Consider the following 12,989-nt stretch of genomic DNA (forward strand, 5'->3'; position numbering starts at 1 on the left):
TTTTCTTATTCAAACCCTTTTTCTTTTACCCTAATTGTCATATAATTAAGTATAAAAGATGATAAAAATAACCCACTATTTATTTCAAGGTTATCTCCTTTAACCCCCAAGTAATTGAATTATTAACATTAACCTACTAACTTTATAATTATAAGCATGAATAGTCCAAAACGCCCCTTTAAAAACTTTAGCAGAATTCCGACCCAGTCAGGGTTACGCAGCCTGTGACGGTCCGTCACGACTGTGACGGTCCGTCCTGCAGGTCCGTCATAAAGTTCAGAGAATTAATTCTGTGGAAAGATTTGTGACGGTCCGTCGTGCCAACGACGGTCCGTCCTGCCATTCCGTCGTGAAGTTCAGAGAGTCGATCTCAGTACCCAAATTTTCAGAATCTAAGTGTTTTGGAACGAGACACCCTCGACGGTCCGTCGTGCCCATGACGGTCCGTCGTGGGATCCGTCGACTTAGACAGTTATTACTAGAAATAAACTCTACTGCTCAAAACAACTAAACAGATCGTTACAGCTTGGGATGTGAATTCTCCAGCATTATCAACGCGAATAGCCTTAATGGGATAATCTGGAATTTGTACTTTTAATCGTATTATTTGTGCCAATAATTTTGCAAACGCTAGGTTGCGAGCTGATAAAAGGCACATATAAGACCATCTTGAAGATGCATCTATTAGAACCATAAAATATCTAAACAACCCACTAGATGGGTGAATAGTCCACATATATCTCCATGTATATGTTCTAAAAATTGAGGGGAGTCAATGTTAACCTTCATTGGTGATGACCTTGTTATCAATTTGCCTTGATAACAAGCAACACATGAAAATTTATCACATGTAAGAATCTTCAGGTTCTTTAATGGTTGTCCTTTTGAGTTTTCAATAATTCGTCTCATCATTATTGATCCAAGATGACCTATTCGTTCATGCCAAAGCACAAAAATTTTTAAGTCAGTAAGCTTCTGGTTTACGATAGAATGTGCTTTAATTGTACTTATTTTTGCATAATATAAGCCAGAAGATAAAGTTGATAATTTCTCTAACACATATTTCTGGTTTGAGACAATCTTGGTAATGCCAAGGTATTCAACGTTCATTTCATTTATTGTCTCAATATGATATCCATTTCGACGAATATCTTTAAAACTTAACAAGTTTCTTGGGGATTTAGAATAGAACAATATATCTTCTATAACAAGTTGTCCCCTTGGGCAAGAATATAGTAGCTTTTTCGGAGTCTTCTATGAAGTTCGAATTACCAGAAATTGTAGTAACATTTCCTTTTCTTCTAACCAAGTAAGAGAAGTATTTCTCATCTTTGATATGACGTGCATTATTGCACTATCAATTGCACAAATATGTTCATGATTGATCATTGATTCAAACGAAGTTTGGGGTATATCTATATTTTCTTCAAAAAGAAATATAAACAAAGTAAAATAATACTATTAAACAGGCTATTATATTTACAATGATTAGAAAAAACAAACATACCAACTAATACAAACAAACAGAAAATGAAACTATCTAAATTATCGCGGGATCATCACCGATCGTTTTTCCTTCAGGGAATACAAAGAAATCAGCTACATCCAGATGCATAGGCTCAACATTTGCTTTTGCATTATTGTACATCTAATGCATGGGCTCAACATTATTTTTAGATATAAAATTTGCTTCTGGATTATCATCACCCTTTTTCAAGGATGCTTGATAGAGCTGAACCAGACGCTTAGATGATCGGCAAGTATGCGACCAGTGTCCTATTCCTCCACATCTATGACATACACTTTCTGAATTTTCGTTTGTATCACTTCTTGCCTCTCACCCTTCTTTTTATACTATTAGTCATTTTTCGGTGCAAGACGACCATCATGATTATAATTCATTTTACGACCACGATCACGACCATGATCGGTGCCACGACCACGATAGGAGCCATGACCTCTTTCTCGTTGGTAATAATTTGCCTGATTCACTTCAGGGAGTGACATAGAACCAACAGGTCGACTTTCATGATTTTTTATTAAAAGGTCGTTATGTCGTTCAGCAATAAGAAGATGCGAAAGTAATTTAGAATACTTTTTAAAATCCATTCCTCTATACTGCTGCTGCAGGAGCATACTCGAGGCAGAAAATGTGGAGTATGTTTTCTCAAGCTTATCATGTTCAGTGACGTTTTCTCTGCATAAATTTAACTGTGATATAATTCTATACATGGAAGAATTATATTCAATTATACTTTTAAAGTCATATAATCTCAAATTAAACCAATCATGACGCGCCTGTGGTAGAATGAGTAACGTGGTCATATCTATCTTTTAAATTTTTTCACAGTACAAGGGGGTCTTTTACAGTGAGATATTGCATTTTCAACCCCTCGTCAAGATGGTGACGGAGAAAGATCATAGCTTTTGCACGTTCTTTACTGGATGCCTGATTATTATCTTTGATGGTCTCTACCAAACCCATTGTATCCAAGTGGATTTCAGCATCTAGTATCCAAGACGAGTATCCTTTGCCCGAAATGTTCAAGGCAAAAAATTCAAGTTTAGAAATATTAGACATTTTTTAGAAAAATAAAATTCTTATCCTTTTTACCTATTTAAAGTAGCTCAAGTTGGCAAAGTCTAGTGCTGATAACGTGTTATAAAATAAATATCCAATAAATTAATAATAGTAAACTAAAATAAGAACTAATAAAGGAGAGTATATTGATGTATACCAAACTTTTCTTCTTATTACTTTACATTTGGAAATATACTACTATTTATAGTGATAATTGGAAAGATGTAACTTGGCCACTATTTGCCAAGTATAAGATAGTGTCCACATGGCATTCACAATTGCTTGCAACAAAACAAGTAATGTAAGTTATTATTTTTGGTGGGCTTCATGTGGCATTGCCATTGTTTACAACAATAGGAATAAATCATAGGAATTATATATGGTTATTTTACCTTATTATTATTATTATCATTATTATTATTATTATTATTATTATTATAATAGTGTATAATATTATTTTTTTTAAAATTTAAAAAAAGCAAATCAAATTTTATAAAATTACTTTTGCAGTTCTTATTAAGTTATAATAACATATTTCTAGGAATAAAAAAAAACAAAAGGAAAGGGAAAAAATAAAAGAAAGGAAAATAAGTGATTTAAGAAATAATATAAATTAATGATGAGATTAAGGGAAGAAAGTAAAAGAAATTAATAGCACTAATGATCATAGAAATTACATATGGTTATAATTGATACTTTATAAAATTTTAATGTAAAAGTTTTAGTCTTTAAAAATTAGGAAAAGTGTAATTAAAATAAAACAAATAAATAAATTTCAATGCTAGACTAAGAAGCGTGTTATCCCATTTTTTTATTTTAGATATTATTACATATAAATATATATCATTAGCAGGAGAAATAATCTAAAAGATATGACATATCAAATTTTATATATATATATATATATATATATATGTAGGTTTTGCCATTTTTGAATATCCTTGAATAATGTTAAATTTTTTTGTTATAAAGAAAAGGGAAAATATTATATCAGTTATAGAATCTCGAGGGAAGTATGGAATAGAGTTTAACTTATGAAACCTGCAATTTTGCAAATTGTTGTAGACCACTGTTGGAAGAATATGTCAGGATTCCTCTATTTTTTTAAAGTTTGGTACTAAAATGGTACTGATAGGAAGGAAACAATAACTCAAAGTTCTCATTTTTTTTTATTTTAAGTTTGGGACTGAACTTACATTAACTTTTAGAAGACACGATCCTAGTAAAAGTATATGATGACAATCTTACATTTCCTTGGATAGTGTTATTTTTTTTTCAATCCACCGAACAAATTTTTATTTATGTTATTGTTTCTTAGAAAGACAGGTTGGTTCCTATGTAAATAAGGTATTCACAATGAATGCTGACTTAAATTTGCCTGTAATGTTTTTGAAGTTATAAAATTTCTTATAGTTTTTGGGGTAGTATATGAAATTGTGATTTTGCTAAATTACGGGAAAGAAAGAAAGTATGGTAAGGTCTTAACTCAGAACATATTATATATGATGTTAAAAGGCTCATTGGAAGTAAGTTTGTAATCAGTTAAGTAGTATTTTTGTGTGAAATTAGCATAATAGTATTGTGGTGCTTGTGTTTCTTGAGATCTTTGGTACCCTAATTTGAATTGTTAGTGTTGTTTAGCAGGTTTGATGTTACAAAAGTTCAAAAGATTATTAAGATATGAACATAGATGACATGTAGAAGTGAAGTTAAAGATAGCTACAGTAAATTGTTTAGCAAGAATTGAGCATGTTGTCATCCCCGTTTCAAGTATATGTTATCCATAACATGGGTTTTCACATTACTCTTCAACAATGCTGCTAAACCTCTTTGTTCATGAAAAAGTATTTTTTTTTTTAAATTTTTGTGTAATTTGCAAACTATATATATTATCAAATTCTTCATTAGAATTACATGATAGGACTTTCTTAGTCAAATAAAATGCAAGTATTTTAACATGTCGCACCACTTGAAACCTTCCTACAAGACCACACAACATTAACCTCGGAAGAATAATAGGCTTCTCCTTGACATCGAGGATCGATAAATGCCAAGACAAGGAACTAAACCCAAGCCAAAGCCCTAAATCTATTTCTAACCCTCAAATAACCGAACCCATCTAAAAAACAACCTTTTAAATAAAACATCTCTAACCAAAATCATGAATATTCTGTGCACAACAAGTAGCGCTGAGCCCGCTCTATTAACCTACTCGAACCAAAGGAACTGTTGAAACACCGACACCACGAGCACACAAACTTTCCCGCCACAATAAATCTGAGCCAAACACCCCATTCTAAGGAAAGAAAGTCGGAAGTCAGCGTGTCGACATAGTCAACTGGCTGATAGTGGCCCAAGGGTACCAACCCTTTCCGAACCATGTAGCTACCAAGAAAGACAAAAGCAAACCACTCATCCTAAATGAGAGCCAACTCCAAAATCCCACAAATTACCATGAGATCATCTTGAAGAAGAATTTCTGCAGAAGTTTACATTTCCCAACAAGGATGTGACTCTAAATCTTCAATGAACACCACATTTTAGACTATAAATTATGCCCCGGCCTCGAGGACTATTAACACAACAATAAAGAACAAACACAATGGCTAGTCCAGGCACAACAAGAAATCATACCCCAACATCCAAACATGACTTAGATCTGATCTTTGGAAGAATGAAAAGAAGGAGAGTTTGGTAGATCTCCTCTTTGTCAATGACATTCTCCCTTTGTCCTATTAACCATTTCATTATGGAACTTTCTCTCCAAGTTGCGAACTAACAAGTCTATTAAAAAGTCTTATTAGCCACTTTAACAAGAACTTTCAAGTGGATGAAATAGGCTGAGCACATACAGTAATGTAAAATAATACTCCGTTTGTCCCAATTTGTGAAATATTTTTTTCATTTTTCATCAATCAAACAATTGAAGTTTTAATAAAAAATTTACGCATGAAATCTTCAAAATTTTGAATGAAATTTATGTATTATAAACTGTATAAAAAATATTATATAAACACTATGATTGACAATTCATAAAAAATTATATGAATACTTGCCATGATTTGAGTTTAAGATAATAGAAGTTTAACAAATGATTTTTAATTTTTAAGAATATTACAATATCATTATCTGAACTCGATCTTCAGCCTCTATCACAATTCTCTCAAGAAAATGAAGGAGATGAATATGCCTAAGTAAGGACATGACTTAGATCTGATCTTTGAAACAATGAAAAAAAGGAGAGACTGGTAGATCTCCTCTTTGTCAACGACATTCTCCCTCGAGTTGCGGGACTAACAAGTCTATTTAAAAGTCTAATTAGCTACTTTTACATGAATTTTCAAGTAGATGAAATCGGTCGAGCACATATACTAGTATAAAGTAATACTCCGTTGTCTCAATTTATGTAAGATTTTTCATTTTTCAACAGTCAACGCATGAAATTTTCAAAAATTTGAATGAAATTTATGTATTTGTAAACTATATAAAAAATATTATAAGTCATTATGATTGACAATTCATAATATATAAAAAGAATGAATATAATCATCATATATCATACATTATTATAAGTGGGAAGCTCTAACATTCAAAGTTGGATTACTATTTTGCCCCTACATTCAATTATAATATTATAAAATAATTAATTAAATTTTAAGTAGCTATATAATTATATCATACTAAATACTAAAAGTGAAAAGGTGTTATTAGTTACTCTCAAAAGGTTAAAAATTTGAAAGGTTACTTTAAGTTGTTCAATAATATGGATTAGATTCAAAGGCATGTATAAACTATTATTTCAAAATCAATGCATTGATTTACTTAATTAATTTGAAATAGATAAGTAATTTGAAAAGTTACCTTTCATCTGTAATGATAAAATACGTTGGAGTATAAAATGTATTTAATTTGAACAGTCATTTCCTAAAGTTATTTAAAAGCTAACATATAATACAATGAAGTCATAGAGATTAGAGTTACTTGGCACAATAAATTTATGGGTTGTAAAAGTTTAAGGAAAATGCAAGTCATCCTGATTAGAAAGTGAATCTATTCACTTATATGCAAGTCATCCTGATTAGAAAGTGAATCTATTCACTTATATTTATTATTATCACAAAGCACAATCTTATCAGAAAATGATATGAGATGAAGTTGAAAGGATCAATCTAGATCCATATGTTTTATTGGGATTCAGGTAAGGCCGAGAGGCTTCAGTCAAACCCTCTGTGGTTTATACATATCGCTTAAATATATTTTTTTATGTATATATAGTAGATGTTGAACCTTTGTGTGTTTAGTTCTTCATATTTTGAACCTATTTTAGTGAAAATCTTAGTTCTGTCACTGTTTTATTTAGGCATAATACATAAATGTATCATTTAACTTGGTTTCGAATTACATATATGCCCTTCAACTCTGGGTGTACACAAGTATACACTTAAACTTGTATAAAGTTGAACAAATAGACACACATGTCCAACATGTCATTTTGTCATACGTGTATTGTGCCATGTAGGACTCATGTGTTTATTTATTTAAAAGTTGGATAATTAAATTGCCTGTTTGTACATTATGAAAGTTGGAGGGCAAAGTTAAAATTTAAGGTCGAGTTTAGGATCCAATATATGTAGAATGCCTTTTATTTAATATGTTTTTCTCACTATTATTAATGTTTAAAAATCATATTTTATATGTTCAGTTTTATAGTAAATGACTCATAATTTATGTTGACTATTTATTGCAATTTAGTAATTTTTACACAGATTTATGCTCAATATTTGAAGTGCCGAAAATCATAACATGAATCAATCCATTCACAGTGCAATCACGTATCTAGTAGACACTAGTGTAATTAAATAAATAAGGTGTGATGTAAATTAGATAACAAAGTGCACGCGTCCCACTGAGTAGACTCAGTTGACTTGATAATAATTTAGAGAAAGTATTGATGATGCCCACCCATAGTATCGGAAATGGATATCGGTTTAACAGTTGGAGGTGCGTTCCTCTCTTCAACTCTGCAAGTTCTGTTTGATCGACTCACCCCACAGTGTGATTTCCTTAATCTGTTCCGAGGACGGAGGCGAGATCAGCGTCTCTTAAAAAAGCTTCATACTAATTTACTTGCTCTTCGTGCTGTTGTCCATCACATCGAGATCCAGCAAATTTGTGACGAAGATATTCGGACTTGGCTGAACCAACTTCAGGATGCTGTGGACACTGCAGATAACTTATTAGATGAGATCAGTTATGAAGTTTTGAGAGTATCTGGTGAGGAAACAAGTCGTTTTTGCTACTTAGACTCCATGATGCCCAAATTGGAAGAGACCATTGAAACGTTGCAAGACTTGGAAACACAAATTAATTGCCTCACGATCACCCTGAAAGCTCAACTGGTGACGGGTAAAAAGGATTCACCTAAACGTCTCCCATCAACTTCTTTGGTTGATGAATCAGGGGTATTTGGTAGACATCAGGAAGTTGAGGAAATAATTAGCAAATTGTTATCATCTGATGATGATGCACATGGATCTAGTGATGTGGTTCCGATAGTGGGATTGGGTGGAGTGGGCAAGACAACACTTGCTCGAGCAGTTTACAATGATAAGAGGATAAAACAACATTTCAATATTACAGCATGGGTTTGTGTTTCAGAAGAATATGACGCTTTCAGAATTACAACAACATTGCTTGGAGAGATAATTGGGTCATTGGATTCAAAAGTCAGTGCCAGCAATCTTAATCAGCTCCAAATTAAGCTAAGTCATAGGCTTAAAGGGAAAAGGTTCCTTTTTGTTCTAGATGATGTATGGAATGAAAACTACACTGATTGGGATGAGTTAAGGTGTCCTTTTGTTCATGGGCGAAAGGGAAGCAGGATCATTTTAACAACAAGAAAACAAAGTGTTGCCATGATGATGGCAAGTGAGATGATTCAGTTGAAATCTCTTTCTGATGAAGATTGCTGGTCTTTGTTTAAAACACATTCATTTGAAAATAGAGATCCCAACAAATATCCAGAGCTTGAAGTGCTTGGCAGGCAAATTGTGGGGAAGTGCAAGGGGTTACCTTTAGCTGTGAAGACGTTGGCAGGTCTATTGCGCTCTAAATCAAATATTGAAGAGTGGGAACGTCTTCTGCAAAGTGAAATATGGGAGCTACCAAGTGACATATTACCAGTGCTCAAACTAAGCTATAATGACCTTTCTCCGGTGCTAAAGCGTTGCTTTGCTTATTGTGCACTATTTCCTAAAGATCACCCCTTTGGTCGTGACGAGGTTGTTCAACTATGGATCGCTAATGGGCTTATAACACAGGGAGAAAGTGATGAAACAATTGAAGATACAGGGAATCAATACTTTTTGGAGCTAAGATCAAGATCCTTGATACAAAAGGCATCTGATCTCTCTTTGTTGAAATGGGAAGCAAGGGATGTGTTCTTGATGCATGACCTTGTCAATGATTTGGCTCAAGTTGTGTCTGCAAAACTTTGTCTCAGGCTTGAAGATCATCCAAGGACTCACATATTGAAAAGAGTTCGACATTTGTCATATCTTAGAGATTGCTATGGTGAGTTTGACAAGTTCAAATCTCTTTCTGGCCTTGAGTATTTGAGGACATTGATTCCCGTAAGGATTAATTTTTATTCATTTCTGAGCAAAAAAGTTGTGTATGACGTACTGCCAACCCTCACCTCCTTGAGGGCATTATCCTTATCTGGATATCAAAACCATGAGTTTCCTGATGCCTTGTTCATCAATATGAAGCACCTACGCTATTTGGACTTTTCTCGTACAAAAATTACAAAACTACCAGATTCAGTTTGTACTTTGTATAATCTACAAACATTGTTGCTGTTGAATTGTTGGGGTCTTGTTGAGTTGCCGCCAGAGATGGGGAGATTAATCAACTTGCGTCACCTTGATATTCGAGGAACTGGTATTTCATGGAACATTCCTCTACAGAAAAGCAAGTTACAGATTCTCCTACTTTCTTATTCAACAAGATTTGTCGTGGGTGCATTTAGTGATTCAAGAATTGAAGAGTTGGGTGAACTTCAAAATCTCCATGGATCCTTATCAATTTCAGAATTGCAAAATGTTGTTAATGGCAGGGAAGCTATTAAGGGAAACATGAAGGATAAAAAGCACCTTGAAGAGCTATCTTTGTCATGGAGTGGCATTAATGCTGATGATTCGCAAATTGAAAGGGAGATTCTGGATAAGTTGAAGCCAGATAAAAACATTAAGAAGCTGGAGATCAATGGGTATCGAGGGACAAAGTTTCCAGATTGGCTTGGAGATCATTCATTTAGTAAGCTTGTCTCATTGAATCTCCGGAAATGTAGGGACTGCGATTCCTTACCAGCACTTGGACAACTGCCATCTCTCAAACATCTTTCAGTCAGTGGAATGCATCGGATACTGCAATTGACTCAAGAATTTTATGGGAGTGTGTCTTCAGTTCCACCATTTAGAGCTCTCACAAACCTTGTGTTTAAGCAAATGCCAGAATTGATAGAATGGCACGTGTTAGAGAATGGAAGCTTTCCTCAACTCAAGCATCTTGACATAATTAATTGTCCTAAACTGATAGGGGAGCTACCAAAAAGTCTTACATTAAGGATTTCTGGCTGCCCAAAGCTTGGAGTTCTTCCTGATGGTCAAGTGGCTATGTTTGGAATCCATTTGAGTTTGATCCATCAAAACTTCACATCTCTTCAAAAATTGAGAATTTCAGACATGCCAAACTTGGTGGAGTTGCCATCAGAAATATGTGGACTAACAAATCTTGGAGAATTGAGGATATCTAATTGTGCAAGCTTAAGAATAATCAGAATTCAGGAAATGCAACAGCTTATTGAATTGGTTATTCGAAATTGTCCAGATCTTATGTCCTTAACAATTCTGAGTCTACCAGTAACACTGGAAAAAATGCATATTTCACAATGCGGAAAATTGGAGTTGGAGTTTCCAGAAGATAGCATGACTGGAAGCTGCTGTAACATGTTCTTTGAAGAATTAAGACTTGAAAATTGTGAGTCTCTACGCCATCTCCCCTTTGGCTTTTCCCTTAGAGTTCATACTCTCATAGTCTACAGTTGTAGGCATCTTCAAACGCTTTCATTTCCACATGGAATTGACACCCTTGAAGTAGAAAGATGTGGGAATCTTAAAGCACTTACAGTACCAAAAGGAATTCATCTGAAATTTCTGCATTCGATGAAAATCTCAGGCTGTGATAATCTGACTTCTTTTCCACAAAAACTTGTTGCTCCGAACTTGAAGTATCTTTGGGTTTATGACTGCCAGAAACTGAAAGCACTGCCAGACTGTATGCATGAACTCCTTCCATCTCTTAAAAATCTTTGGATTTCGAACTGTCCTGAACTTGAGTCCTTCCCTGATGGAGGATTGCCCTTCAATATAGAAATCCTAGACATCTCTAGTTGTCAAAATCTGATAACTGGCAGAGAGGAGTGGGGTCTACAGAGACTCCCTTATCTTAGATGTTTCAGAATTTATGGTTCTGATGAAACTTCAATTCTAGACGTAAGTTGGAAGCTGCCGCAGAGCGTCCAAACAATTACCATAGAGGGTCTTCCTCGTCTGAAAACACTAAGTGGGAAAGCTCTTGAGGGATTCAAGTATCTTCAAGTTTTGGAAATTAAGCACTGCCCTCAGCTTCAATCACTATCAGCGGAAGGTCTTCAAGGCCTCACCTCTCTTGCAACATTAGAGATTGAAGACTGTTGTCAGCTGAAATCACTTCCAGAAGTAGGGTTGCCTTCCTCGCTTTCTGTTCTGAAGATCTCTTCCTGCCCACAGTTTCTATCACTACCAAAAAAAGGTCTCCCCTCCTCTGTGTGTCGATTAGAGATCAATGATTGCCCATTGCTGACTCCTCGTTTACATAACAAGAAAGCGGAGGACTGGCTAAAGATTGCTGGAATCCACACTCTACTTATAGACTATGAATTGGTCTAGTAGTGAAGAAGAACCTGGTCCCTTATCTGGTACATTTGTTCATAATTAATAAAATGATTCAATCTCCCTTTTTCACTGTTTAGTTATTCACTTTATCTTCTGTACCATTCTTCCATTGTACTGAATCAGTATAATATGTGGGAAAAGTTATTCATATATCTGCCAAAACAGATGGATGGAGAGGTTTGTTGACAATTCAACTCTAAAAATTATTTGCCTACTTGTCAATTGTCATTATTCGCTGCATAGGTTTCTGAAAAACAAAGAATGAAAGAGAAGAGCCCTGGGTTTTGATCAAATGATAAGAAGGCAACACATAATATATATGTAGGTTAAGCACACACACTTGAGGGGTTCAAACCGGAAAAACAAGAGATAGAGAGATGTTTTACTTAGATATTTAAGTTTGCCAGCCAAACGGTATTAAAATAACTCTTAGTCTTGATGCTATTGCAGATTCGACTGGTATGACGTGCATTTTTGACTGGTATGCCGTGTATTTCAGTTTCTTCAATCAATAAATTATCTTCTTTTAGATATTTCACCTTTCAACATACTCAAACATCAAACATTATGCTATTACTACTTGGATATCAAAAACTGAACCCGCTGGTAATCTGGTATAATTAAAACACCAGTTACTGATTCTTGATTAGTTGGCAGTTTGGTTGCATTCTTCAGCAGTGATGGAGCTAGCTTTTGATTGCTTCTGCAGAAATATTCCGCAATTTCCATACCATATAACTTATAACCTTATCAGTTTTAGTTAAGGATGCCAGGGCTTAAATAGTTAAAAAGTGTTGCAAGTTGGTGTCGTGAATCTTGTTTTAGTGATGAAGGTATTTGTATGCCATGTAAAAGTATTGAATAAGCTAAACAAGGTCTTCATCTCAGATTTATGGGAGATGACAGCTTAATTCAAGGCTTCCCCAATTGTATAAAGAAAGGTAATCCATCTAGTGTACAATATTCCTCTAGTGTGCCACTGCCACCTAAGCTGTCTATAATAGTTCATCAGCTATATTGGTTTATATTACTACTCTTTTACTGTGCTGCTGTACTATTAATCAGGATACACGTTTGATTAGGATTAGGTTAATTTACGTATTAGTTTTATATTAGCTACTGGTTGTCTATAAACTCTACAGGAGGCTCATCAGAAACACTTTTTATAAAATGCTACTTCTTTTCTGCATTGTTGCGCTATCAGCGCCACAAATGCTCTAATGAGTTCTTTTTTCTACTAACAAATGGCTCCTTACACACCAGCTGTTGATGCCGACGCCTCCACTGTTGTCAAACACGGCTCTCTTTGGAAAGCCATAATGTAACTGAAATTTCTGTTTGCCATGTTTGGTAGACTAAAAGTAATTATTTGGAAAGACAGGAATTGGTATAGTAACACCATGACATTAAAT

General features: G+C 34.3%; 2 protein-coding genes across 3 annotated transcripts; one reads left to right on the forward strand and one right to left on the reverse strand.

Moving 5' to 3' along the window:
- Positions 1-1,857: 1,857 nt before the first annotated feature.
- On the reverse strand, positions 1,858-2,581 carry LOC107013430. Its single transcript, XM_015213342.1, has 2 exons — positions 2,349-2,581; positions 1,858-2,197 (listed from the first exon to the last, which is right to left on the reverse strand). Exons 1-2 carry the CDS (start codon positions 2,579-2,581, stop codon positions 1,858-1,860), a joined length of 573 nt encoding a protein of 190 aa, XP_015068828.1.
- Positions 2,582-7,380: 4,799 nt separating this feature from the next.
- Positions 7,381-12,621, forward strand: LOC107012620 (putative disease resistance RPP13-like protein 1). 2 transcript variants are annotated; one of them, XR_001456063.2, is made up of 3 exons: positions 7,381-11,600; positions 12,028-12,058; positions 12,235-12,621. XR_001456063.2 is itself a non-coding variant. In XM_015212499.2 (2 exons), the coding sequence occupies exon 1, from the start codon at positions 7,558-7,560 to the stop codon at positions 11,569-11,571; it is 4,014 nt and encodes a 1,337-aa protein (XP_015067985.1). In that variant the 5' UTR covers positions 7,381-7,557; the 3' UTR covers positions 11,572-11,600; positions 12,028-12,621. The 2 variants fall into 2 exon arrangements, 1 of the variants encoding a protein (XP_015067985.1); XM_015212499.2 differs by having other exon boundaries at positions 12,028-12,621.
- Positions 12,622-12,989: the final 368 nt, after the last annotated feature.

The sequence above is a fragment of the Solanum pennellii genome, chromosome 3 (assembly GCF_001406875.1).
Source record: "Solanum pennellii chromosome 3, SPENNV200".
NCBI classification, from domain to species: Eukaryota; Viridiplantae; Streptophyta; class Magnoliopsida; order Solanales; family Solanaceae; genus Solanum; species Solanum pennellii.

Coding starts and splice junctions, on each gene's coding strand:
- LOC107013430 (XM_015213342.1), bottom strand. CDS start 2,581: ATGTCTAATATTTCTAAACTTGAATTTTTTGCCTTGAACATTTCGGGC. Junction 2,198..2,348: donor GTAAAAGACCCCCTTGTACT/GTGAAAAAATTT, acceptor AAATTTATGCAG/AGAAAACGTCACTGAACATG.
- LOC107012620 (XM_015212499.2), top strand. CDS start 7,558: ATGGATATCGGTTTAACAGTTGGAGGTGCGTTCCTCTCTTCAACTCTG.